This window comes from Vitis vinifera, chromosome 7 (assembly GCF_030704535.1).
Source record: "Vitis vinifera cultivar Pinot Noir 40024 chromosome 7, ASM3070453v1".
Classification (NCBI taxonomy): domain Eukaryota; kingdom Viridiplantae; phylum Streptophyta; class Magnoliopsida; order Vitales; family Vitaceae; genus Vitis; species Vitis vinifera.
Genome location: NC_081811.1, coordinates 27,125,594 through 27,152,742, shown reverse-complemented (window position 1 = coordinate 27,152,742; position 27,149 = coordinate 27,125,594). Strand labels below are relative to the sequence as shown.

At 35.4% G+C, this 27,149-nt stretch overlaps 4 protein-coding genes across 6 annotated transcripts; 1 reads left to right on the top strand and 3 right to left on the bottom strand.

The window, feature by feature from the left end:
- Nucleotides 1–229: 229 nt before the first annotated feature.
- On the bottom strand, nt 230–1,827 carry LOC132254050 (uncharacterized acetyltransferase At3g50280-like). The gene has a single exon (XM_059737774.1). The coding sequence runs from the start codon at nt 1,691–1,693 to the stop codon at nt 347–349; it is 1,347 nt and encodes a 448-aa protein (XP_059593757.1). The 5' UTR covers nt 1,694–1,827; the 3' UTR covers nt 230–346.
- A 3,962-nt stretch (nt 1,828–5,789) lies between these two features.
- LOC100245729 (uncharacterized acetyltransferase At3g50280) lies at nt 5,790–7,435 on the bottom strand. Its single transcript, XM_019221009.2, has one exon. The coding sequence runs from the start codon at nt 7,296–7,298 to the stop codon at nt 5,973–5,975; it is 1,326 nt and encodes a 441-aa protein (XP_019076554.2). The 5' UTR covers nt 7,299–7,435; the 3' UTR covers nt 5,790–5,972.
- Nucleotides 7,436–15,147: 7,712 nt separating this feature from the next.
- On the top strand, nt 15,148–18,688 carry LOC100268130 (protein IN CHLOROPLAST ATPASE BIOGENESIS, chloroplastic). Of its 2 annotated transcripts, none has more exons than XM_002278274.4 (11): nt 15,148–15,370; nt 15,656–15,739; nt 16,790–16,864; nt 16,967–17,009; nt 17,090–17,147; nt 17,238–17,405; nt 17,482–17,544; nt 17,630–17,724; nt 17,855–17,936; nt 18,069–18,179; nt 18,295–18,688. In XM_002278274.4, exons 1-11 carry the CDS (start codon nt 15,247–15,249, stop codon nt 18,433–18,435), a joined length of 1,044 nt encoding a protein of 347 aa, XP_002278310.2. In that variant the 5' UTR covers nt 15,148–15,246; the 3' UTR covers nt 18,436–18,688. The 2 variants fall into 2 exon arrangements, with proteins under 2 accessions (XP_002278310.2, XP_019076850.1); XM_019221305.2 differs by having other exon boundaries at nt 15,621–15,739.
- Nucleotides 18,689–18,890: 202 nt separating this feature from the next.
- Nucleotides 18,891–25,813, bottom strand: LOC100262983 (filament-like plant protein 7). Of its 2 annotated transcripts, none has more exons than XM_010654491.3 (6): nt 25,506–25,813; nt 24,706–24,860; nt 23,395–23,539; nt 20,711–23,237; nt 20,554–20,614; nt 18,891–19,711 (listed from the first exon to the last, which is right to left on the bottom strand). In XM_010654491.3, exons 2-6 carry the CDS (start codon nt 24,802–24,804, stop codon nt 19,169–19,171), a joined length of 3,375 nt encoding a protein of 1,124 aa, XP_010652793.1. In that variant the 5' UTR covers nt 24,805–24,860; nt 25,506–25,813; the 3' UTR covers nt 18,891–19,168. The 2 variants fall into 2 exon arrangements, with proteins under 2 accessions (XP_010652793.1, XP_010652794.1); XM_010654492.3 differs by having other exon boundaries at nt 23,395–23,533.
- Between the last annotated feature and the right edge of the window lie 1,336 nt (nt 25,814–27,149).

The window sequence follows — 27,149 nt, the reverse complement described above, 5'->3', positions numbered from 1 at the left end:
GAATAATAAAAAAACTCTATGTCGTTAACATGACTTCTAATCCCAACAAAGTATTTGGAATGGTATCAAATGAAGTATGGGCTTACTATTGTGAAAAAGAAAAGAACATTGACCTCCATCTAAAATTATCTATTATCGATCATCTTGTATGGCATGTTAATGCTAGAGTCTATCTTTAAATTAGTAATATTTAGAAGGAAAATTATAATAGGATTGGAATCTATCCCTATAAAAATGCTACACAAGAAAGGTCAAAATAGAACTTGAGTCAAGAGAAAAGCTACAAGAAATCAAATGAAGCAAACTCCCCGAAGGCAAGGGCTGAGATTATAATTAAACAAAAAAATTAGATGAAGCTAGCAGTGACAGCTTCCATGAAGTCTGCATCTTCCAACATAGCCTGCAAGGTCTCAGGCGATGAGCAAACTTCAATATCAATGCTCCCTTCTTCTGCTCCTTGGGAAATGGTGGTCTTTCCATCCAACTTGATCCCACCTCCACTTCTAACAGCAACTGGCCTTCCCCAACCAAAATCAGTGCCGTACACGTTGAACCGCGGCGAACTGGCCATGATAAAAGCATTACTCATAGTGACGGTGCTATATGAAATCGGCTTAGGGTCTTTCGCCCAAGATTCCAAGAAGTTGGTGGCTTCCACTTCAGTGAAGGTAGAAATCATCTTATTCATTTGCCAAGCCACATGACCCAGACCCATCCCCAGCAGCTCCCCCACTTTCATGGTTAAGGTCCCGCGCTGAAGTGCAACCCCAAAGTATTGCTGGGGCATCTGTGGACGTCGCCTCGTTCTCATATCTATGCATAAATGATAGCTAGTCTCTTGATCTTCTGGGAGACGCCTAGTACGAATTGTGCAGCGCCAAAGATGGGCCAGCAGCGCCTGTAAAGAAGAAATTCGGTCGATGCCCATTTCTGCATTTGCTCTTGCTTTCAACCCTGCAATTTTTTCTTTTGCGGAGCGAAAAACCATTTCTTGAACTGGTGATGATGTGATGGGCCGATCAAAGACCATTGCTGACCGAGGAATTCGTATGGGGTAGTCGGTATCATCCCCAAACCAACGCTTGAAAACAGGAGATACGGATATTTTATTGGGACCCCGAGAGATTTCCGACCACGAATTGAAGAAATGCCAGAAGGACTTTCCATCCCCCACCACATGATTGAGGGAGCAACCAACAAAGATCCCGTCCACCAGCTCCGTCACTTGCACCGCAAGCAGCGGCTGTGTAACGCCGTGGTAGTTCTGAACTCCATCAAGCGGGAAAAAAGAAGACACAATCTTAGGAACATAGACAGGGTCCAGTATATCTGCCACGGTGACACCACCGGCCGCTGCATGGATAAACTGAGCTCCGGCGCCGTTGCAGTCGATGAAGAAACAAGTTGTGTCGTCGTCTTCGTTTACAGTGGTACCAAGGCGGCCGGCGAGTGGGTAGAAGAAGTCCAGAGTGCGAGAAAGTGAGGTCTTTAAATGATCTACAATAGCAGTTATGGTTTGTAATCCATTCTCCTCTGGTCCGGGTGTCGGCTTGAGAAAGAGAAGGCCCTTTTTGATAGAGCCAAGTAGAAGCAACTGGAGGTCCCATGGGGTTAACTCGATCCTCCTGGTTGACTCCTCCGGACTCGCCGGTCTAACTGTAGTTGTGGAAATGAAACTTATAATTCCTTCCATCTTCTATACCACAAACCTCAAAACTCAGTCACATCTATGGGAGGCTTGGAGCTATATATCTGCCTGCCTTTTCTGATCAGATTCTCTGATCTCTGTGTTTGTGTCACTGGCCTCATCTACCCTTCCTACTAAGGTTTAAGACGTCACAAGTAAAATCTATTGATTAAGTTAATATTAATTAATGGATGGATCAATAAATAGTGAATATTAGTCAAACGCACCCTTAGAATCACACACTCCTCAAATTTTAAAAATTAAAATTATTTTTATTTAATTAAGAATTTAAAAAATAAAAAGTAAAAGCATATTTTCCCTAAAAAATAACTTTGTGTAAGAAAATAAAGTATATATTGTATAAAAATAGAAAATTTGATAACAATGAAATTAAATATATTTTATACATTTTTTGTTAGTTTTTAAAATATTAATTTTGCTTAAATCTTAATATACATCCTAAAATAAATTTAATAAATTATTTTTTTTTGTAATTTTAAGGAAAATTTTAAGAAAAATTAAAAGAAAATAGGAGGAAAAAGAAAAAAAAAAGAGGAAAATAAATAAAGTTAATAAATTAATTTTATATATTTTTAAAATTCATTTGGATATTTTATTTTATAAAAAAGTTAAATGATTTAAAAATATTTAATTTTTTTAATTAATTTTATTTATTTTAATTTTTTGTATTTTCCATACTAAATCAAACCGAGAAAATGGGCGTTTCACCTTTTCTATTTTTCAGAAAAATGAAAAAGAAAAATATTGTCTTGCATTCTGATTTAATTTTTGTTGGGTTGCGCTTGGGCCAGTTCTAGTCCAGCCCTAATTCACTCTTCCTCTAGGTTGCGGAGAGGACGCAGAGGAAGCGGGGGCGTTGGCTGGACGACGGTGGTGGTTGAGGATGAAGATGAGGGCTGGCGGTCAAAACCTAATCTTTTTATTATTATTTATTTATTATTATTTTAATTATATTATATACGGATATGATGGGGTATTCATTTTGTAATTGAAAAGAAATTAGAACCAACGACTTTAATTTGATGACTATATATTTAGTGTGAGATATAAATCTCATCAAATAATCAAGATCATAAGCCCAGCAAAAGAAAGCAAATACTAAGAAGTCAAACCCTAATTTAAGAAGTATGAAATTAAGATCAAATGGTGAGAGTTTCCACGAACTCTGCATCTTCTATCATAGACTGTAAGATTTCAGACACAGTAGTGATATTCTTTGTTTCTATCTTCATCTTCAGATTCCTATCTAATGATCTGGGACGTAATCCTGGGCGTGAAGAATGAAGAATAAAAAATAAAGGCATTTTCCTTACTTGATTTTCAAATTTTCATCGGATTTTATCTATTCCTTACTTGATTTTCAAATTTTCATCGGATTTTACCTATTCCACACCTTTAACTATGAAATTTTTTTTATTTGCCTTGCCTAATCTAATTTCGGGGAAGGAAGATTTCGTAAGATGGGCCAAGAGGGCTTGCAAAGGGGAAATTTGGTGGCTGCGTATTAACTCTTGCTTTCAGCACTGCAATTTTTGCTTTTGTGAAGTGGAAAATCCTCTCGCATTGGCGCGATTGTGGGCCTAGCAAAGACTAGTAGCGACCAAGGGATTCGGATGGGGTAGTGGGTATCATCAACAAACCGGCGATCGAGAACAGAAGATAGGGTTATTTCATTGGAACCCCGAGAGATTGCCGACCATGAATTAAAGAAATGCCAGAAGTATGTGCCGTCCACAATCATGTGACTGCTAGTGCAACCAATAAAGACGCCATCAACGAGCTAAGTCACTTGCACTGCCAGCAACGGCTCCGAAACGCCATTGCAGTTCTGGGTTCCATCGAGTGGGAAAAAAGAATGGACGATCGGAGAAACGTAGGCAGGCTCAAGGATATCGGCCACGGTGACGCCAGGGGCAGCTGCATGGATAAACTGAGCTCCGGCGCCATCACAGCCGATGAAGAAACTGTTGTTCTAAGGGCATAAAATAGAAGAGGACTTGACCTAGCCCAATACACGCAAGCAAAGAACAGAAAGAGTAAATGGAAACTTATAGGTATAATAGGTTAATGCGTGACAATGCATCGTCCTTAAAATAAATTCATCCTCTTTTAAGATGAGTTTGGTGCACCAGTGAATAAGTGATTTACCTTTAGGATTCAATAATTCATGGATTGTTAAATCCTTGGATTTGGCCTTGGGTACACTCTGCAATCGAAATATGTACAGTTCGGATTCCAAAATAATCTTCTTCCTTATAAATGTAGGAAGGCAAAAAAACCAGAATATTGAAAGACTTAGAAAACTTGTTATAAATTAGTTTTTTTAAAGAGTTGAGGGATGAGACCCGTTGGGTGACTTGGCCAAAATAAAAGGCTAACTCAAACTGAAATAAAATTAAAAAAATAATTTTATTTTGTTAAAAATAGTTGAACTCGCACGTACGCAAGGGAGAACCCTTGCATTAAGGAATTTTGGCCCGATCCCAAACTCCACTCAAATAGACTCGACCCATGGATGTGTGAGGCTTCCCTGCGCCTTTCCACAAGCCCATTAGATTAAGGAAAGTTAGTTAATATACCCATGTTGCTATCTTTAAAAACACATTTTGACTTGACTATACACTCTTCCTATATAAACAAATGGTTTGTCCTCGTTCACGGTGGTGCCAAGGCGGCCGGCGGGTGTGTAGAAAAAGCCTAGAGTGCGAGAAAGGGAGGTTTTTAATTCACTGATCCATGATGCCATAGTGTTGCGGTTGGGGTGTAGGCTGGGGAAAGAGAAGACCCTTTTGGATTGGACCAATCAGAGTAAACTGGAGTAAACTCAATTCTCTTAATTGACTGTTTCGAACTCGCAGCTGCAACTGTAGTTGTGGAGTCATCTCTTTTTCTCTTAGGTAAATATGCTTTATAATATTATCACTAGTAAAAAATCGACCGTTCAAAAAATTAGACCATAATTATTAATTCAATGTTATCTGAAACCAAAAATATAAGGAAAATAAATTATTTATTTCATGTCGAAAAATATTAGACTACCGTTTGAAAAATAAATTTTATTATTATTTAATTAGGAAAATTGAATTTTTTTTTATCATAACGAAGAAATGAATTAATTAAAAAATTAAAAAATGTAAACATGAATTTCATTGAAATCAAGAGAAATTATTAAAAATATTAAATATTGTTGAAAAAGCAAAGGTATAGAATTTTAGGAGATAGTTATTAATTATAAACTAAATTTAATGTAGAAAATAAAGGAGCTTTCAAACATGTTGGAATTTGTTGATCTAGAGAATCTAGAAAAGTATAAGTTATATCATTGTTCTTGCAGTGGCCATGTGCAATAATTCCTGGATTGTCGGGGATACTGGAAATTAACACTTCTATCCCCGATAATCCAATAAAGTAGTTTAGATGCTTTCAATTAAAGTAGAGGTTGTACCAACCTGCTACTCTTTGGTTTGTGCTCAGAGTTGTAGAAAATATAATAAAATCATTTCAAATATCTAATATTTTTAAAACTTATAAGATAATAAGATATATATAATTAATTAATAACATATTACACTTCAATTTTCTATATGTAATATTATATATGTTTTATTTAATAAACTTTAAAATATTGATATATTTATATAAAAGATGAAAAAATAAATATTATTGATTTTTAATTTAATTGTATTTATAATTTTTAAAAATTATTTTAATTTTAATAAAATATATATTTATGATGTAAAGGGTACGATCGTGATTCAACCATCGGTCCGATTACCGAATCATGAATTAGTAACATTTTTTTGTTCGTTGACAAATCCGATTCTAAAAACATTGATTTTTATATTCTTTTTACATGAGCTATAAGAATCTTACATTGAGATATACTATAAACAAATTATATGGATCATAAGTTTATTTCTTTTGCTCATTTTCTTCATTTTTAAATTTCTTGATGTTTTACTAATTTTGTAAAACAAAAATTTTGATTAAAAAAATTATATTTTAAAAAAATTTTGATTAAAAATATGTTAATGGTATAGCATGTTAATGATAGACTATATATTTAAATTAGTAATACATATTTTGAAGGAAAATTATAGGATTGGAATTGATCCCTATGAAAATGCAATCTAAACCGTTGAAGGACAAGTAGGAAATGTAAATACATAGATGGAGAAAAGCAAAATCAAAGCAAACTTCCTGAAAGCAAGGCCTAAGATTATCGTGAAAGAAAGAAATTAAGATGAAGCGGTGACAGCTTCCATCATCCCATGAACTCTGCATCTTCCATCAGAGCCTTCAAGGTCTCAGGCGATAAGCAAGCTTCAATATCAATGCTCCCTTCTTCTGCTCCTTGGAAACTGGTGGCCTTTCCATTCAACTTGATCCCACCTCCACCTCTAACCGCAACTGGCCTTCCCCAACCAAAATCATTGCCGTATACGTTGAACCGCGGCGAACCGGCCATGATCAAAGCAATTCTCATCATTATGGTGCTATCTGTAGCCGGCTTAGGGTCTTTCGCCCAAGATTTCAAGAAGTTGGTGGCTTTTACTTCAGTGAAGGTAGAAATAATCTTGTTCATTTGCCAAGCCACATGACCCAGCCCCATCCCCAGCAGCTCCCCTACTTTCATTGTTACGATCCCGCCCTGAACTGCAACCCCAAAGTATTGTTGGGGCATCTGTGGATGTCGCCTCGGTCTCATATCTATTGCTAATGTACAAATAGTCTCTTGATCCTCGGGGAGATGCCTAGCACGAATTGTGGAGCGCCAAAAATGGGCCATCAGCGCCTGCAAAGAAGAAATTCGGTCGGTGCCCATTTCTGCATTTGCTCTTGCTTTCAACCCCGCAATTTTTCCTTTTGAGAAGTGAAAAAACATTTCTTGAACTGGCGATGATGTGGTGGGCCGCTCAAAGACCATAGCTGACTGAGGAATTCGTATGGGGTAGTGGGTATCATCCCCAAACCAACGCTTGAAAACAGGAGATAGGGATATTTTATTGGAACCCCGAGAGATTTCCGACCACGAATTGAAGAAATGCCAGAAGGACTTTCCATCCGCCAGCACACGATTGAGGGTACAACCAACAAAGATCCCGTCCACCAGCTCCGTCACTTGCACCGAGAGCAGCGGCTGGGTAACGTCTTGGTAGTTCTGAACTTCATCTTGTGAGAAAAAAGAAGACACAATCTCAGGAACATAGACAGGGTCGAGTATATCGGCCACGGTGACACCGCCGGCCGCTGCATGGATAAACTGAGCTCCGGCGCCATTGCAGTCGATGAAGAAACAAGTGGTGTCGTCGTCGTCGTTTACAGTGGTACCAAGGCGGCCGGCGAGTGGGTAGAAGAAGTCCAGAGTGCGAGAAAGTGAGGTCTTTAAATGATCTACAATAGCAGTCATGGTTTGTAATCCATTCTCCTCTGGTCCGGGTGTAGGCTTGAGAAAGAGAAGACCCCTTGTGATAGGACCAAGTAGAAGAACATGGAGGTCCCATGGAGTTAACTCAATCCTCTTGGTTGACTCCTCCGGACTCGCCGGTCTAACTGTAGTTGTTGAGATGAAACTTATAATTCCTTCCATTTTATTTTCTCTCCCACAAACCTCAAAACTCAATCACATATGGCGGAGGCTTGGAGCTATCTGCCCCTCTTCTCTTTTCTGATCAGATGCTCTAATCTCTGTGCTTCTGTCACTGCCCCCCTCACTTTGTGTCACACAACATATCTTTTACGACAATATCTTAAATAGTTTTTAGATAACGATAATCATGCAACCATACACCATCAATAGACCAAAATATTGTTTTTAGAACTTTGCATTTACTTCTTCAAGTCTTGATGTAAAATGGAAAAATTATTACCATTCATGTACTTTAACAGTGTTTATGAATTTATTCCAAAATTGCCCCCAAAAAATTTGAGGGTAAGAACACCGAACACATTAAATTATATTATCAAGAACACCTATCACCTTTTTTTTTCTTTTTTTTTTTAATTTCTACATCTCACCTTTTTTCAATTATTTTTTGGACATATTAACGTTAAAATGATAATATATAATAAATACTTGTAAACCCCTCTTTTGGATAGGAGGGTGGAGATATTCTGTATAGAGAGGAATGAAGGTCGGTCAACAGTTGAAGGAATATTCTCAAAAGTAGTTTTTTCTCTTTTTGGGTTGGTTACGGAGAGAGAGAAGATAGGCCATAGAGAGGGTGACACGTGGAAAGGGATTCTACAGGCTGAGAGAATTTTTTTTGGAAAGTTCTTAGTTTTTTTTTGGAGGGGATATTGAGGGTTCTTAAGGGATTTTGCTTAGAGGAAGGAGAAAAAACAAAAAGGAATGAAAGTAAGTTGAACGTTTTTCAGGGAAGAACTGATCATATTTTTGGGTGAGGAAAGATGGTGAGTTGAGCATTAGACAAAGAAGATGGAGCGGATGGATTGAAGCAAGGTTTTAGAGAGAGAGAGATAGAGAGCGTAGGAGAAAGTTGGGTTTAGAAAGAAGAAAAACAGAGGAGAAGAGTCTTGAAGGGAATAACATAGGTATGATTTCTATGAGTTGCCTGTTCCTTTGTTTCTGTATAGTTCCATTTTGTTTCTTGTATATATTGGGATTCATCTTGATGCCTGAATGCGAGCATTGGAAACTTTTGCATATTCTTATAGAATAGGAGTTTGTTTGTATGCATTTTATGCTTGATTTCTAGCCTATATCTATGGCTCTGTTTTGGGATTCTATATGAGATGCTTGCAATCATGTATTGATTTTCATTTGGTCTCATTCACCTACACCTCAACTCGTTGATAACTCATGAAACGAGGCTTCGCTTAATAAACCCTCGGTTCGCATTCTTGCTTTGTTTTTAGCAATTTTCTTCTCTATACTTCTTTGCTCCTGTGTATCTAGCTATGGAATGTTTTGGTTTGTGAATTGTCACCTGAGAGTACAAGCCTAGGGAGTGAAAGATGTGGCTACGCAGTCATATGCTCCAAAGAGTCCTTGAGGAATATCTTAAGCAGTCGATGCGTGGTTTAACACCTCATGTCAAGAGATAGTGTCTTCCTTATTGAGTATATTGAAACTGCGTCGGATTTTTGAAATGCCACTTAGGATTCTTTTGTTACGCTTGATGGACGAGGTAATGCAACAAGTAAAAGTGCCTCTGGAAGCTGGGGAAGCAATCCAATGATGGAATCAGTCTCATACTATTGACCCATCATGCAGGGCCACTGACCAATCCTGGAGAATCACAACCAGATGGTTCTTCTGTGCCCATTGGCTAGTGTCTAGGTGCTCATTTGCCCTTTGGTACTATGCATGATGTGTCTCTCGTGAAGGTTCATTTGATTTTGTTGGAAATTCATGCATATGTTGGTAGAAATACTCATAAACTCGTTCACCTAGACAATGGTCATGTTATGAAACATGAATTGGATTTTTGCTGTTGTTGTGAAGATCAAATTGGTGGTGTTAAATTCAAGATGATGGATTGGCTATCATGGCCTTAGAAAAAACCTCAGTTGTCATATTTGAGCACTTAGGTAAGGTGGTTTGGCCATAAAGCTCATGTGCATGTGGTCTCCATTTTCATGGCTATCGTTGCATAACAAGGAGAGAGAGAAGGCAAGTGATAGTATAGCTTTAAAAATGTCTCCAATGGCAATGCATAAATGGTAAGGAGATGCTTCTTAGAGTTGATCCTGCATTAAAGATACCAAGGACGGGTCCAACAAGAAAGGTCAATGAGGGGAATGTTCCAATATGATTTCTCATCTTGGAGGTTTCTGAGAAACGAGAATATGTTGATTTAGCTGGTGCACAATGTCCTACTAAGAAAATGAAATCAGGTTCCAACTTCTAAATATATGAGGGCTATGATGTATTTTTGGGTAAGGCATTCTCTATTTAATGCACTTGGTGGGTTAACTTCTCAAGCCAATCACTCCTCATACCTATCCCACTTACCCCCTCCACCATCTCCTCAACAAGTCCACCAAGATCCTTCACCCACTGAACCCATCACCATACCAACTACCTTCAATTCATCCTCCACTCATTTCTTGATCAAACCCACTTCTCTCATTTCCTCCACTACTCATTTCCTACCCATGTGCAAGGGAACTATGAATCCATGGCCACCGTTCATACCCACCAATTTCCATTCTTCACATTCACCAAACTCATACCATATCCACCAGCTTTAGCTCCACTCATCATCTAACCCACCAAACCCACTTCTCTCACTTTTTCCACCACTTATTTTGTAATGAATGGGTATTTTAGGTTACGTTAGAATTTTAAGTTTGAAAAGTCTTTTATTGGATGGTGGTTGAAAAGTAAAAATAAAAAAAAATTGATTGGAGAACACGTGTCAAATTTGGATTGGTGGATTTCAAAATATTTTGTTGGTCAATTAAGCAAATTGAATTTTTTGTATCATGTCGGCTTTATGGTAAAAAATTTCTTAGGATCATAGAAATTGAAAATTTTTTGAAAACGAAAAATGAAAAATGAAATAATTAAAATTAACTAGAACTAATTAAGTAAAAATTAAATTAAATTACTTAATAATAAATTAGAGAAAATTAAAATTTTTGGGATGGTGTTTGATAATTTATTTTGTGTATTGTTTAAAAAAAATGAAGTGGAATGAAAAATGAATTAAAAAAAAATGAAATGAATTGAGAAAATATCAACTATAAAAAGAGAAGAAAGAGAAGAGTGGCACAAGGGTGGGAGAGTTAGCGACTGTGAGAAAGGAGAAAACGCCATCCACTTTTGGGCAACTGTTTCGACGGCTAAACGAGCTCATTTTTTGTGTGAAATTTTGAGAGAAAGTTCTAAAAAAAGCATATCCATACATATACGACTCATACAAAAAAAAAAGTTCACACATATAATTAAAATTATGATTATTTGATTAGAAGAGTCATTGAAAACCCAATTTTAGAAATTTAATCATTCATCTTTTTTTTTTTTTTTTTTGGTTATGTTTTGATTAAAATACTGTTAGAAATTTGAGGGCTACTCCAAACTATGGTAATCACCCTAGAAGAGGGGTGAATAGAGTGATGGTCTCTTTTTCATAAATTTAAACTTTGTAAAAATAAGAGACAATTATATACAAGTATATAATAAACAAAATAAAGACAATTGCATATAATTTAAAGAGTTAAGGAAAAGAGAGTGCAAACACGAGAGTTTATAGTGATTCGACACTTCTTTGCCTATGTCCACTCTCCTCAACCTCCTAACCAAGCGAGGGTTCCACTATCTTGAAGTTTCAACCAAGCTTCCAATCTCTTACAATTGGATTATGGTTCCAATTCACCCTCTTGGACTTTTGGCTCCAAGCACCCTTTACACTTCTTCAAGAGATATCCCTCTCTTGAACAACCTGTCAAGTGATACCCCTCACTTGAGAAAATTCCTCATAAAGATATACAAATAATGATCTCACAAAAATCCTAGTAATAGAACTTTAGGCTCAAAGATACAAGAAAAACTAGGATTGAATGGTGCACTAAAGATATGCAAGTTATGAAACAATGGTGCACTCAAAAACACTCTTCCAAGGCTCAAGTATAATCAAGAATGATTTTGGAAGGTTAAACTCATGAAACAATGAAGTTTGGAGCCTTTTTATAGAAGAAAAAAGTCAAACTAGCCGTTGGGAGTTCGACCGGTTGAGCTAGGGGTTGACCGATTGACTAGTCATTAGGAAAAGTGACCGTTGGGCCTCAACCGGTTGAGGTTTAACCTTGACTGGAAAGAGAAGGTCACTAGGAGAGAGAAAAACTTTTTGGCCTCTCTCAACTGGTCCTTGATCAGACGAGCACAACCGGTTGACCGGTTGAACCGGTTGAGCCATTTTTTTGGCTCAATACTCAACCTTTTTCAACTTAAAACCTTTTAACATAAGTTTGAAAATCATTTAACACAAGGTTTTAGTTGAAACATGAAATCATCCAATTCTTAAGATATTTAAAACAATATTACTCTTGGATGATTTTGATGCATAAATAAAGAATGAAATGCATGAAAGTCTTAGTGCACCAACAACCTTACAAAAATATCTTAAGAAGCTTTGGTCTTGAAAAACTCTTTTCTTTGAGGTGGTCTTCTTCTTCATGATTTCTCTTTGGCTTGATTTGTCTTTGGATTGCCACTTTGGAAGTCGTCTTGCCTAATCACACTTGAAATATGATCATTAGTTCTAAACCTTGTTTTGTTATCATCAAAATCAAAATTAATCAAACCTTGGTTTCACAAATACCATCATTCTTTTGTTATAAAAATAATATTTTTTTTTAAATTATATGTAAATACTTGAAATAATTAAAGGTATTTATGTCAAAAATAAGTTACTCTTTAAATAAAAACACGAGAGAGATGAAATGGATTATTTCATCCATTCTAACTAATTAATTCTTAAAATTATTTAAAATTTTAATTTTATTTATTTATTTTTATATTTTCCATAGAAAATCAATCCGTGAATTAAAAATTGAAAATGAAAAATATCATGTGTTTTCTCAATGTTTTCAAAATCAGACCGATCATTGAACTGAAAAAGTTATCGGTTCACGGTTCATTAGTCGGACCAACGGTCAAATCGGTGACGTCATAAATATATAAATTAATAAATTTTATCTAAATTTTGATAGCAAAACATCTAAACATATTCCTTTTAATCATCAAGCAATGTAGTAAGATCTTGATCTTGCACGCACACGTCTACCCAAAGAAACTCAGAAATGATCAAAACATGAGAAAATGAGCTTCATCATGTTCCCAACCTGTGTGTATTCATCACATCTATCAATAAGCTGGTAACCCAAGCCATTATTTGATTTCAAGTTAGGGATCTACCCCAATTAATGATGTCCAGCAGCAAATAGCAGAACAATCGAAATGAAAGAATGATGGAGGTCATGGTTACAGTGGTACCAAGGCAGCCGTCGAGTGGGTAGAAGAAGTCCAGAGTGCGAGAAAGTGAGGTGTTTAAATGATCTACAATAGCAGTCATTGTTTGTAATCCATTCTCCTCTGGTCCGGGTGTAGGCTTGAGAAAGAGAAGACCCCTTGTGATAGGACCAAGTAGAAGAACATGGAGGTCTCATGGAGTTAACTCAATCCTCTTGGTTAACTCCTCCAGACTCGCCGGTCTAACTGCAGTTGTTTAGATGAAACTTATAATTCCTTCCATTTTATCTTCTCTCCCACAAACCTCAAAACTCAATCACATATGGTGGAGGCTCGGAGCTATCTATCTCTCTTCTCTTTTCTGATCAGATGCTCTAATCTCTATGTTTCTGTCACTGCCCCCCTCACTTTGTGTCAATAGTTTTTAGATAGCAATTACACCACCAATAAAAAAATTAATAGTTTTTTAGAACTTTAATAAAAATTAAAAAAGTTTCATCAAAAATGTCAAAGAAGTAAAAGTAAAGTTCTAAAAACTATATTTTTTTATTAGTGGGGTATGGTTGCATGATTATACCCAAGGATGAAAATATCGGTAATCACGGATATATCGGTACTTCAATTTTACGGATATATCGGTGGATATTTTGGAAAAAAATATCAATAAGCTTAAAATTGTTAAAAACTCATGAAAATGTAAGGAAAACCTTATAATAATATAATTAGAAGTATAATAGATATTTTAAAGTTATTTTATTGAAAATTTTGATATATGTATATCATGATTTATCATATTTGTTAATAATATCTTATGCATCGATAAAAATATGAATTTTATAAGTGTACATTTATTATTAAATTACACCTAATATTATGATATTTGATTATAATATGTCTAATTTTAAAATATATATTAATATTAAAATATGATCCATTTAATTCAATTGTATTAAACAATATAAAATAAATTATGATATATTTATAATTTTTTTAATATTTAATTAATTATTAATGATATTAAAAACATTATGAAGAAAATTATATAATTTTTATATTTTTGGTAATTAATTAAAAGATCTTGTATTTAATTATAAAATAATTATAATTAATTTGCTCTTTAAAATATTCTTTTAATATTTTCATACTGAGTTTAAGTATATATATATTTTTTGCACATTATATATCAAGGGGCTAGTTAGCTCAGACGGTAAATGGCTAAACCCCAAAAAAGCACTGATATTTCTCCATGATATCCTTCGATACACGATATTTCGGTGAAATATCGCAACATTTTCTTCCTTGATTATACCTAAATGTTTATTTATAAGATTCCATTGGATATGTTCTCATTCAAATGATTACTTCTATCCCATATGTAGTTCACTTGCATTTTATAATCATAATTCATAAGCAATTTGACTAGCTATGATTTTACCACATATTGAATCGGTCGGTAACATCATAAAACCTATGAAAAGAGAAAGTAAGTAATTTTTTCGAGGCTATGTTCTCAAAATGATATCAATTCTTTATCTTGTCCATAAAATTAAGTATTTTAAAAAATTTAATAAACACCTTAATGTTTATAACAATCTGCATGCTGCTCCTAGATAGCGTGTGTGTTGAACTCGAAAGGTCTTTACAACTTCAAAATATGTTTATATCGTGACATTTTCTTCCTTGATTATACCTAAATGTTTATTTATAAGATTCCATTGGATATGTTCTCATTCAAATGATTACTTCTATCCCATATGTAGTTCACTTGCATTTTATAATCATAATTCATAAGCAATTTGACTAGCTATGATTTTACCACATATTGAATCGGCCGATAACATCATAAAACCTATGAAAAGAGAAAGTAAGTAATTTTTTCGAGGCTATGTTCTCAAAATGATATCAATTCTTTATCTTGTCCACAAAATTAAGTATTTTAAAAAATTTAATAAGCACCTCGATATTTATAACAATCTGCATGCTGCTCCTAGATAGCATGTGTGTTGAACTCGAAAGGTCTTTACAGCTTCAAAATATGTTTATATGATAAAAAAGCAAATCCATACATATATGACTCATACAAAAAAGAAGGACATACATATAATTAAAATTAGGATTATTTGATTAGAAGGGTTATTGAAAATTCAATTTTAGAAATCTAATCCTTTATCTTTTTTTTGTTGTGTTTTGATTAAAATATCATCATTCTTTTCTTATAAAAATAACATTTTATATAAATACTTGAAATAGTTAAGGACATTTATACAAAAAATGAGTTACTTCTTAAATAAAAACATGAAAGAGGTTAAATTCATAGGTATGGTGATTATCTCATCCATTTTAACTGATTAATTCTTAAAATTATTTAAAATTTTAAATAATTTTAATTATATTAATTTTTTTATATTTATATTTTCCATATTATTTCAAACCGTGAATTGAAAACTGAAAATGAAAAATATTGTGTGCTTTCTGTTTTAATTTTTCTTGGGCTGGGCTTGGGCCAGTTCTAGCCCAGCCCTAATTCACTCTTCGTCTAGACTGGGGAGAGGACGCAGAGGAACTGGAGGCGGTGGCTGAACGACGGTGGTGGTTGCGGATGAAAATGAGGACTGGCGGCGGACTTGTCTATCAACGCCCACGCCCCACCGCTCTGTACTCGCTATTTCCGAGCCATGGCAGACCCAAGTTTCGGTGCTCTTCCTCTTATTCGTCATCCTCTGGTAACTTAACGTTATCATCATCTTCTCACTGTTTTTTCTTTTTTCAACCTGTGGAGCGCTTGGATGTGGATATAGGGACTATAAAAAACCAACCCATTGTGTGTTTAGCGGTTATTGGATGACCCATTGAGCAATTCTTTGAACTTATGGTGAAATAATATTTGATTTCTAGGATGGGCACAATAAATAATTGATGGGTTTACTGCACAAAAAGAGAACTTCAATTGGGTTTCATCACTTTAATTTGCAGATTATGGATTGATCTCACAATTTGGTGCTTTCCAGATCATGTATCGTTCATCAAAGATGTGGGTGCAACTTCACCTCCAGAGCATTTGCCGCAGCTGTTGAAAATGCTTCAAGTAAGAGGTATAAGGCCTCCTGGAGTCTGCATATACAAATTAATCTCTTTCTTTCTTTCTTTCTTTCTTTTCTGCATTGGAATTATTTGGTCTCAAAATCTCTAGTTGCTGTTGCTAGGCTGATGCTTTTGAAATTAGAATCATGGTTTTTGTTATTTAGATATATGTCAATGTGATCACTTCATACACTATATGACCCAGTTGATGTTGATCTATTGCTCACTTCAGATTGGTTTATTCTATTGCAAGATAGGCTTATTTTTGTTATCATTTTTTCCACATTGCCTACTTGGGCAGTTTCAAAAGGTTGAAGCAGCTGTCTTAGCATTGGTGTAAATAACAGCACCATAATTTATAAAACCAATGACAGAAAGTTTTGGAGGTAGATAGAAATATTGTTGGGATGGTTTGAGGCCCTGTAGAAATGGTCTGCAAGAAGCATTCCTTAATGGTTATTCAATATTCATTAGCGTGAGTGATCAAGCTACTTCCAATCTGTATTCTCTTCACAATCTTCTTTGTCATGGGGCTTTGGGTTTCCTCTTACTTTTTTTTTCTTTTTTTTCTGCTAAATGTGTATGTGTCGGCTTTCCATCCATCTTATTATTTTTGCCCTTCATTTGTCATTTTATTTCTCAAAGATGAAAGGTTATTTACATTGTAGATTGTAAGTGTGTCCTGCTCATGTGATGGCCTGGTAGTCTAAAATTAGCATTAAAAGTGCCAAAATCTAACCACTAATAGTATGGCTAGTGAGTGTTGTGCACACTGTTTTGTTGTTTTGTTCATTTGATTATCCATATATCCTACTTCAGAACAGATTCATGAACCTAACTTCTACAGAACTCATGTTCATGAAGACAGTTTTTTGGCATGCTTGATATTTCTAGCTTTAATCTGCAACTCTGCCAATTGGCAATGATGATTTACCATATCAACTTTTATACATGTACAAGAACATCAGGACATTCAAACATTAAACATACCCTAACTCCACCCTACTGCATCGTTGGAAATTCTTAAAAAGTTTCTTGGCATATTTCTTGTTTTGTGACAGGTGAATCCGTCATTTCTCCTGGAGCCAAGCAAGGGTTGATCCCCCTTGCGGTTCCTCTATCAAAAAACAGATCAGGTATGGATTAAGCAGTGGCTTTATTTGGAATCAGATAATTCTGAGAAGCAATGGAGATGAAGCTGTTATCCTACCTGTATGTAATGATTTACTTGTTAATAGGTGCTGTAACTTCACTCCTGCGATGGCCAACAGCTCCTCCTGGGTAGGAACTCTGATATTGCTGGTCAGTCTTTTTTATGGAAAGTTTGCTTTTGCCTGATCTGTCTTCTACAATGTTCACAGGATGGAGATGCCAGTGGTAGAGGTCCGTAAACATGGAGTTTGGCTTTTAGCCAAAAATGTAAGTTAAGCAGCGATTGAGTTGGAGGCTCTCCATGTTCAAATCTTCTGTCTTCATTTGTGGATTTTACACCTTTGCTCTCAAATACAGGTAGACCAATATATTCACAGAATCCTGGTTGAAGAAGATGCCAATCACTCAGAGAAAAGGAACGATGAGCTATTTCATGCTTCGGCTGATGCTGGGAAAAAACTTTATAGAAAGGGTGGCTTTGCTGAATCTCAGCTTTTAAACCTTGATGTCTATCTTCTAAGAAAGGTGCTAAAGTCATGTCTAGATTGTACTTCACAATAAGCCTTTCAATGAAATGTGATAATAAATGGTTCATTTTCAGGTTGGTTTGTTTCCAGACGTTCTAGAACGTAAAGTGATGCACCATTTTGAGAAAGGGGACCATGTAAGAAACACATGATTTGTGTTATTTTTTAGTAATGTTGGTTGATGAGTTTACGTTGTTAATTATTCATACATGCTCATGGAAGGTTTCAGCTTTAGTGACTGGGGAGTTCTATACAAAGAAGAAACATTTTCCAGGATTTGGACGGCCATTTGTATTTAATGCAGAGGTTTTGTTGAAGTTCGTATAATTTTTCTCCAATTAACTTTGTATTTAATGCAAAAATTTACTTTGTAGAAATTTGTCGAGCTGTTGGTCTGAAATATTATACCAAGAGTTCTTCTGAGGATCCTTTGTGTGCAATTGACAGAGTTGGACGCACTCTAGAAGCTAAGGATGCTGCTAGAGGGGCACTGAAAACACCATGGTGGACGTTGGGTTGCAAATACCAGGTGTGAAACACAGATTATTCTGTTCATGCTTTGCCTTCCCTCATGATTCTACTCCTCCACAACAACACCACACCTTCCCACACTCCAGATTATTTTGGTGATATTAAATGGGTTTGCTTGGTTCCTATCCAGGAAGTTGCTGATATGGCACAATGGGAAGATGAGCAAATTGAATACATTAAGGAGAAAGTGACAGAAAAGGGCAAGCAAGAAGATCTACAGAAGGGAAAGCCACCTGCTCAGGTTTTGTATCAATTGATTACCTATTTATTATTGGTAGATCAGTAATATATAGACTTCATTACAAACCCATAACAAAAACGAAACCTTATTTCTTTTATTTTAATCCCATTTTCAGATTGCATTGGATGAGGCTGCTTTTCTGTTGGATTTAGCTTCTGTTGAAGGGACCTGGAATGACTTTGTGGAGCGGATTGCTGAATGTTATAAGGAGGCTGGACTCCATGACATTGCAAGATTTGTGCTATACCGAGACTGAGTATCAAACATGGGATGGGGCTAGCTAAGTTAATTTTGTAATATCCATAGATATCCAATTTTGGATGCCAATTTTGTTTACTAGGATTTAGAATTTACACCTTTCTTCTTAGACAACTTGTCTCGTTTGGGTGTTAGCATCGGTCAGATGGCTTCTATTCCATTCCAGTAATGTTAAAGTGATTGGCCTAGATCATGAAATGTTAAAACAAGAAGGAAAAGGAAACGGAAACGTATTTGCTTTTGCCCTTGGATATTCATAGAAGGCCTTCCATGGTCCCCATCTTGTTTTATAAACTGTTGTCTAATAGTATATGGCTAAAACTTTCAGAAAGGGATGATTTCTTGCTTTCCAGAATGTAGGCATCTAAGGTCATACCTGCCTCCCCATTAGAGGATTACAGGATTGACTCTGGAAAAGAAGATAAAATAATAATAAAGACATGAGAACCAATAAACTCTCTCAATAAGCCTTCCTTCTTATTCATTACATCACAAGAACCACTTCTCAATAAATCCCCTCTCTTATTCACTTATTATAAATTCTCAATTGTTTTAGTTTCAGCAGTACAACACAACATTCAAATGTCTCTATGTCAAACAACTAATGGAAGCCAAACCTTGTTATTCCCTTCTCCCAATGTGGAACAAAAGAAAAAAGAAACAAGCAAACAAAAAACCACTGTCACAACCAAATCCTGTGCATCAACCTCATTATCACTTTATTGTATCAGTTATGCAGCAACAGAGAGGGCCATTTTCTTGCTGTTACCTTTCTTTCTCCCCCACAACAGCTTTCTCAACAAACCCCCACTGCTCCGCTTCTTACTAGGCAAAATAGCAAGAGAACCAACTGCAGTGTCATCTGCATCACTCTTGATTCCATTTAAACTGACAAACTTCTTCGGAAGCTCCAATGTCCCATTTGGACTGAAGGTGGGTTTGGTGTTGGCATGCAGGCGGGTGGGAGACTTCTGAGGGTCTAGAGTGCGATTACTTTCTTTGGTTTTTGGGGATTTAGGATCCTTAGTTTCAGCATCATCCTCAGCTAGCATTCGATCAAGTAGAGAGGAACGTTGGGACATGTTTTTATTCGTGGCGATGGATGTGGTGGTGACTGTTGCTGTTGTTGTAATTGTGTCGGATGGGGTTGAGATGACATTATCGACAAGGGATGCTTCTATAGGTGAAGCCAAGGCCTTCAACTGCTTCCCCAGGTTTAGGATGGTTTCTTGGCACTCTGCCAGCTTTTCTGAAGCTGCTGTAATCTCCCAATCCTACAAGATTGATTAAAAGTACTTGATTCAGTACTCGGTGATGAACAGAACTGTAATTCAAACAGTCAAGTAACGATGTGAAAATTTGGAATCAAACTGCCAAAAATGATTTAAAAATTTAATTTCATTACTTCTCTAAACCACAAGGCTATATTTGGTTCCCAAAAAATTTGCAGAAAAAAATATGAGAGAAAGAAAATAGAGAAGAAAAGTATAAGAAAATAAAAAGAAAATAAAAAATAAAGGAAAACAAAAAATGATTTAAAGTCAATAAATCATTATTATATACTACTTCAAACTTTTTTCACTTATTTAACTCTTTTATATAAAAATTAAATTTTCTTTCACATTTTCTATGTAAAACCAAATATGAGGAAATCATTTACCTTAGCATTTTTTTTCTTTCCCTATCACTTTCCAGAAATCAAACATAACCTGAATATTATTAAAAGTAGAAAAAGATCCTAATGATTGCTTTCTATTTTAATTTTTTCTTTCAAATATGATGCCTCTGGGTATCATTTAGAAGAACAAAAGTGAACAGCATACTGAAGATAACATTCAGATTTTTGTTTATTATCATATGGTGCTGCAGGTGGAGAAATTGTATTTAAGTAGGTCATTCTCTCTTTCTTGTTATGATTCAGAGATTTGTTTTCATAATGCGTCTCTTTTATATGAAGCATCATCTATACCATGTGAAACTTGTATGGTTTCAACTTCAAAGTTTGCAAGAATCAAGAGATTCACACCTTAGCTGATATTGATTCCAGAATGTGATGTGGATTTATTAAATTAAAAACAAGACATTTTAGCATATAATAAAGATAATGGGAACTTACGGTTCGCAGTTGGTTTTCTTCTTGATCCATATCATGGTTCGGAGTTTCTTTCTTTGTTATTCTGAACACAAATATCAAGAAATATTAGATTCCTCAACAGGGAAGAAAAAAACTTGCTAATTTCCTGAAGAGCAGACGCATAAAAAGTTAACCGTACCTATCTAGTTGGAGCTGTAGTTCAAGGCACGTGGCCTCCAAATCTTCACAACAGTTATTTCTGCTCTCCAGTTCCACTTCCAGAGATGACAACTTTTGGAGAGCCTCGTTCAATTCTGCTCTGGAAACCGTAAGCTGTGTGTCAAGATCTTCATTCATGAACTTGTGGTGTTCACTTTGATCCTCAATCATCCTCTTTGATTCTTTTAACATTTCCAACTCCTTTTTCAAACTTGCGATGGTTTTTTCTGATTCCTGAAGTTGAACCATTAGGGATTCGCTCTGATCAATTGCAGGCCGAAACCTCCTGCCCAAGTTTTTCTTTCCAGATTCCATGTCCATCAATTCATCTTTCAATCTTTGATTTTCTTCTCTCATATTAGACAGAACTTCTTCAGTTTGGAAAAAATCATTATGGCTATTTGGAGCACGACCAGCAGGCAAACATGATAAATGTTCCCTGGGGAGACATAAATTATTGACTTCTGAAAATTGACTACTTGTTCCAATTTCCACTTCATTTTCACTTCGCGACTCATCCCAGTCAAACTGCTTCTTGATTGCATCCTTCATACTTGACACGTCTTGAAGGGAAAAGCAGTGATTCATAATCCAATCCAAAGCAGAAGTTAATTCTCGGGCAAATTTTTCAAGATCAGCCTTTCCATTCAACAAATCATCACAAGAATGAACAAATTGGTTTAAAACAGACCTGAGTTCAGAAGTCTTCCATTGGAAAACACGAACCACGTACCCTGTAGGTGTCTCTGAATTTTTATGTGGAAAGAAACTCCCATCCTTTCTAGAAAAAGTTTCTTCAGTATCATAATCCAGGGATGGTAAACTGATTCCTTCAATAAGCTCAACCATTTTACATATTGATTTGCTCAGATCTGACTGGAGCTTCTGGTTGCTCGTCTCTGATGATGAATTGTCAACACCTGTTACTCTATCAGATGAACCCATTACCGAAGAAACATTTGGAGTTTTCGGAGATATGTAGCCACTAGGAGGGGACAGAATTGATCCATCAGGATGGTCTGCACTTTTCCTTGCATCAAAAAAATCACCAGTGTTTAAGTGATTTATGTGTGCCATGGCAACTCTAATATCCTCAATTATTTCATCAGGGTTTCTTTGTGAAACATGGATTTGCTCCAAGATAACTTTCAATATATCCTGAAGCCACCCAGGAACTTTTCCAATTAATATATTTTCGGACTGGATTTCCTGGTTTGAGAAACTGAAGGCTGACTGAGATCCAGATACTGGAACTATCTCCCTGCCCTTTGATTCTGAAGAAGCTGACTCTTTATCCATAGTACCAATGGCTGTATCAGCTTCCTGTGAAGAAGGATGTAAATTTCCAAGAGGTTTATTCACAGAAACTATCGCTAATTTTTCCATCTCAACAAAATCATCCATGAGATTTATGTCAGAAACTCTAACAGTTTTTCTTGATGGAGTCCGGTTGTGTTTTCCATTTTTGAAGTGCTCCAATTCTGAAATCAAAGAAGAAGCCCATGATTCAGCACAGCTAACCTTATCATCACTGCCAACATCGGACATTGATGCCAGAGAGAGATCATGTGATGCAAGACTAGTCCTTGTTGGCTCCAAAAGTACATGACCATTTGGTGATTCTTCAAGCTGCACCTCATCTTGTGAGAGTTTGGAGGTTGTGCGAGCGTACATGATTCTCGAAAATTGGAGTTCATTTGCTTTTTTAACAAGGGCTTCCTTGAGAGTCTTGTTTTCTTCTTCCATAGAACATAACTGCTCAGTCAAAAAATTGGTACTTTTGCTTGGAGTGTCAAGGGAGTTGTATGCTACAGAGTCAACCATTAAACCTGTTGGACTTGAACTCGACTTTCTCCTCCTCATTTCACTTGGATCCCTTCCCAGCATCTCCACTTCGTTTTTCATTTTTGCCAAAGCAGCAGGACCAGGCAACCTCTTTCGGACCAGTAGACGTAACCTTTGACATTCCGACTCTAATTTTGCAATCTTCTTTACACTCTCCAAGTGTTGCTTGTGTGATGCATCAGCTGTTCGACGATTAAATTCTCTCTCCTCATTCCGAATTTCAAGCTCCTTCTCAAGCACTCGAACCTCATATTTGAGAGAAGCATGATCCTTCTCTGTGGAATCTAGTCTAGTCATTAGTGCATTAAAATCTGCCTCTGTCTGCTTCCTGCGATCACTTAAGTCTCCTATTAACTTTTCCTTTGCTAAGAGAGCCTTACTGAGATGAGTATTCTCTGCACCTAATTTTGCAAGCCTTTTACTGGTCTCAGCTAACTTCTCCTCTAAAACCATCTGGGTTTTCTCAAATTCTCTGGCTGTCTTCATCACAGCATCGTGGATCCTTTGCTCCTGCTCTTCTCGAACAAAACGTAACTGCTGCATACATTCCTTCAGGGCAGCGTCCAAATGAGTTAATCGCTCTTCTCCAGCTACTCTCTGCCGTAATGCTTCATCTAGTTCTTGCTTTAGAGTCACCACTTCTGCTTTTGCCCTCTCCCAGCCTTTAAAAAAAAATCATTTAAAAATGGACAGCTAAATCGACAAACTTCTATAATTTAAAAGAACAGGAACAACAGCATGATTCAAAATTTTGGAACATAACACACTGGCTACAAAGTGCATGGGGTAGCCGACCAAAAAATAATCACAGTAAATCACCTGTAATAGCTTCTTGTGCTGTTTTAGCATGTTTCTTCACAAGATCATCTTTCACGTTATGCTCAGAGACGGAAGAAGAAAGCTTATCATTTAAACTTTTTAGGTCTCTCTCCAATTCTGCTTTATCAGCCAGAAGGGTCTGTATCTAATAAATAAAACATTAGTGATGGCTTAAAGCATAAAAAATTATTTCTAAATGAAAAATAGTTCTATAGAAAAAATGCAGCAACTTAGATGTGTGCCATTTGCCCAAAATGGAGCATATGGATGAATGAAACTCTCTTGTGGGAAAGTTTGGTCCTAATTTATAGCTTTACCCAAATGGAGCATATGCATGAGGGCTCTATCAGAGAAAAGTTAGATTGAAAATTTCCTTCCATCAAAAGATTCGGTGTTTCATTTGCAGCCTTCTCTCACTTGCATGTAGGCTCAATAAATGAGGGAAATAACCTCACCATATTAGACTACCGATTAACACAAAAGCTTAAACCATTAGGTAATGGTCCAACAATATGAAGTTAACTTCAGCTAAAACCCAAATAATACATCTGGTATCATCGCTTGGAAAAAATTGCTTTAAAGACAATAAATCTTTGTAAATGTTATCTAGATTGTACTAACTTTAATTTCTACAGAATTTTTTGATACTCTTATTTTTCAACTGTTCTTTCAAGCATAATTTAAACTTCGATATGGCAAGGAAGTCTCTACTGAACTGTCTGGATAGAAGGGGTGGGTCATCCTCATGATTCAGGCAATAATACAAAAGAGGTGAACAATCTGGAAGCCAGAGGCTTCCAAATTGTGATTCAAATTTCACGAGTTGATGAGTTTCTGCTTTATACTTGTAGGTGATGCACAGGCCACAGAGCCCATAGGAAGCCACTAAGACCCACGCCATGTTCTATTTTTTTACTCCAAATGATGAATGCCATTTACCACTCTACATTCAGCCTCTCACCAATTCCCTTGAATATTTGGCAAAGAAGCATTTTTGCAACTATTTGAATAAGACTTGAAATCCCCCAAAATCATTTTGGTACCTTTATTATCTACTAACTGATTTCTTGAGGTTTAACCCTATTATTGACCTACAAAAGAGATCAAGGAGAACAGACTTACTAAAATAACAGGAAACAGAATAAAAACACTCTTGGACTGGAATTCATAAAATTTGTATGAGAACTGAACTTACAAGTCATGAAATTTATAAATGGCCCAATTCGCAGGAGATCATCCACATTAATTTTGCAGGAGTGTGAATACAAACTAACAAAAATGGAAGATGGTAATTAGTCTAGCTTTGAATACCTCTTCTTCATTTCCTTTGAGTGGGACATTTACTTTGTCAGCTGCACCTATGTTTTTCTCTGTAGATTTTTTCCTCCAAAGCCATGTTTTCTGATCCATTGTTTCACCAGGTCTTCCAGATTGAATGATATACAGAATTTAAAACCAGGAAAAAACTGCACTAGGAAAAAAAAAAAAAAAAAAAACAGAACAAACTTCAGTTTTGATTCTCTATCAGCAGCCACTACTGATCCCATATATGCTTAGGAGAAGCAAGTTTTATTTAGTGGAACTTTTCCTACTAAAAAATGCCTATTGAAAAACCAAAAGATAGTTGGATATTATGATATCATTGCCAATGCTTGTACCAATTATGAGGATTAGAAGTACGAACTCTATTCCATCATTTTCACCTATAAAGGACAATATCTTGAGCTCAATGGTCAATAATCTCCTCAATGGTGATGCCATTTCATTCATTCACACAACAGAGCCAAACAATCCGAATCAATTATCTCCATTATGCACCTATTGGAATTACCATAACCATCTCTGATACACAAAACCAATCCACATGTTTATAGAAAAATAAAATAAACAAAAACTCCTTGCCTTTTAGATGGAAACCAGGATTTGACAATGCATGAAAAAACAAAATTCATTTCTAAATCATACACTCTCGGTCGAAATTCCGACATCAGTTAATCAAGGAGCTTATATGCCAGAAAATCAAACAGAATCACACAAAATAACCTAGCATCACAAATGCCATGATAAATAATTTACAGTGGAAAACAAGAACGCAGTCGTTTCGAACTCACCTCCGATAATTTCACGCAGAGCTGCCGATCAGTTTAGGAACACGGAGAAAGCTTCAAAGTCTGAAGACAAGATTGAAATTGCAGAAAATGAAAAGGAGCGTAGAAGATAAAGCTATTAACAAGAAGCAGAGCGAGATATGAGGATAGAAAATGAGAGAAAGTGCGCGAGAAAGTTGGTAAGCGAGGGAGTAAAAAGAGGGAAAAAAGTGAGCTCAGAGAGCTAGAGAGAGAAGTTGTCGGCGTGGATCTGACACTCGGAGAGTAGAGACGCGTAGGCGCGTGACCGTCAGTGTTCGCGGTTGCTTTGACCGGACCAACCGGAAGAGCGGGTGTCCTTGTCATCTCCTCATGCTTCCTGCCTCCAGTGACGTCTACAGATTTTACAGGTCAGAGGTTGACGTTGATGTACGGTCACGGTTTTCCTATCATTATTGTTGTTCTATATTCAACTTAAAAATCATTTTAAAAAATTATATTTTTCTTTTTTAAAAATAGTAACAATTTTTATATAAGATATAAGAATTTTAAAAAATTATTAAAAAAATTAATAATTTTAAAAACAATAAATTAATTCGAAATTTATATATGTTTATTTTTTGATAAGTGTCTAAAAAGATCCCGATGGTATTTGCCTTATTTAAAAAAACAAAAATTTAAATAGAAACACTATATCAAAATCATTTCCAAACATTGTCGGATGCACGTGGTTTTAAGGAGCTAATGTTGGAGCACTTTGATATTTATATAAATGTACGCTTTTTGTCCAAATTTGTATCATATGAGTTGTTTATGCATAGTCATATGGTTTACTCTTGGAATCATTCTAAGCTTTTCTTTAATTTGAATTTAATGAAGATGGTAATGATGATTATTCGGTCGACTAGTTGTCTTTTCGGCTGGTGTGTGTCACCTACTACTCTTTATTATAAAATAATAATGCTTATGCTACACTCTATGTATATGTTTATTTAAATTGGATGTATGTCCAAGTGGACAAACACCATCTAGCAAATTCCCACTCGTGATACATTTTATAATAACAACACTAATCTAGCTCTTGGAATGCATTCTGATATATATATATATATATATATATATATATATATATATATATATATATATATATATACAAAATATGAAAAAAAAAAAAAAAGGTTTTGTTTTGTAACCGTTTTCAAAAATAGTTATAAAAAATAATTTTTTAAAAATTATTCTCTAATGATTTATAAAATAAAAATTGTTTGGGATATTAAAAATATGTTTAACCTATTTTTTCTCGTATTTAAAAAATAAATTTTATTTATAGTGTTTTTCTTTTAATCGCTGTTTTATTTTATAATTATATATTAAAATAATTATAAAAAAAAAAAAACAAATGTAAACAACTACAAATATTCTATAAAAATATCATATTTTTCTATTATCATTATTATAACTTGCTTTAAAAAAATTGTCAAATAAACTCTTATTTTACATTATTGATTTTCTTTAGATTTTAAAATTTTATAAATATTTTTTAATATCTTTTTGTACGAGTATCTATATACGTATTTTATACAGGATTTTTATTTTTAAGAATAAAAAAACGACACTTAATACTAGAAATTTAGGATTTTTTTTAGTTTAGATATTATATATTTTTTA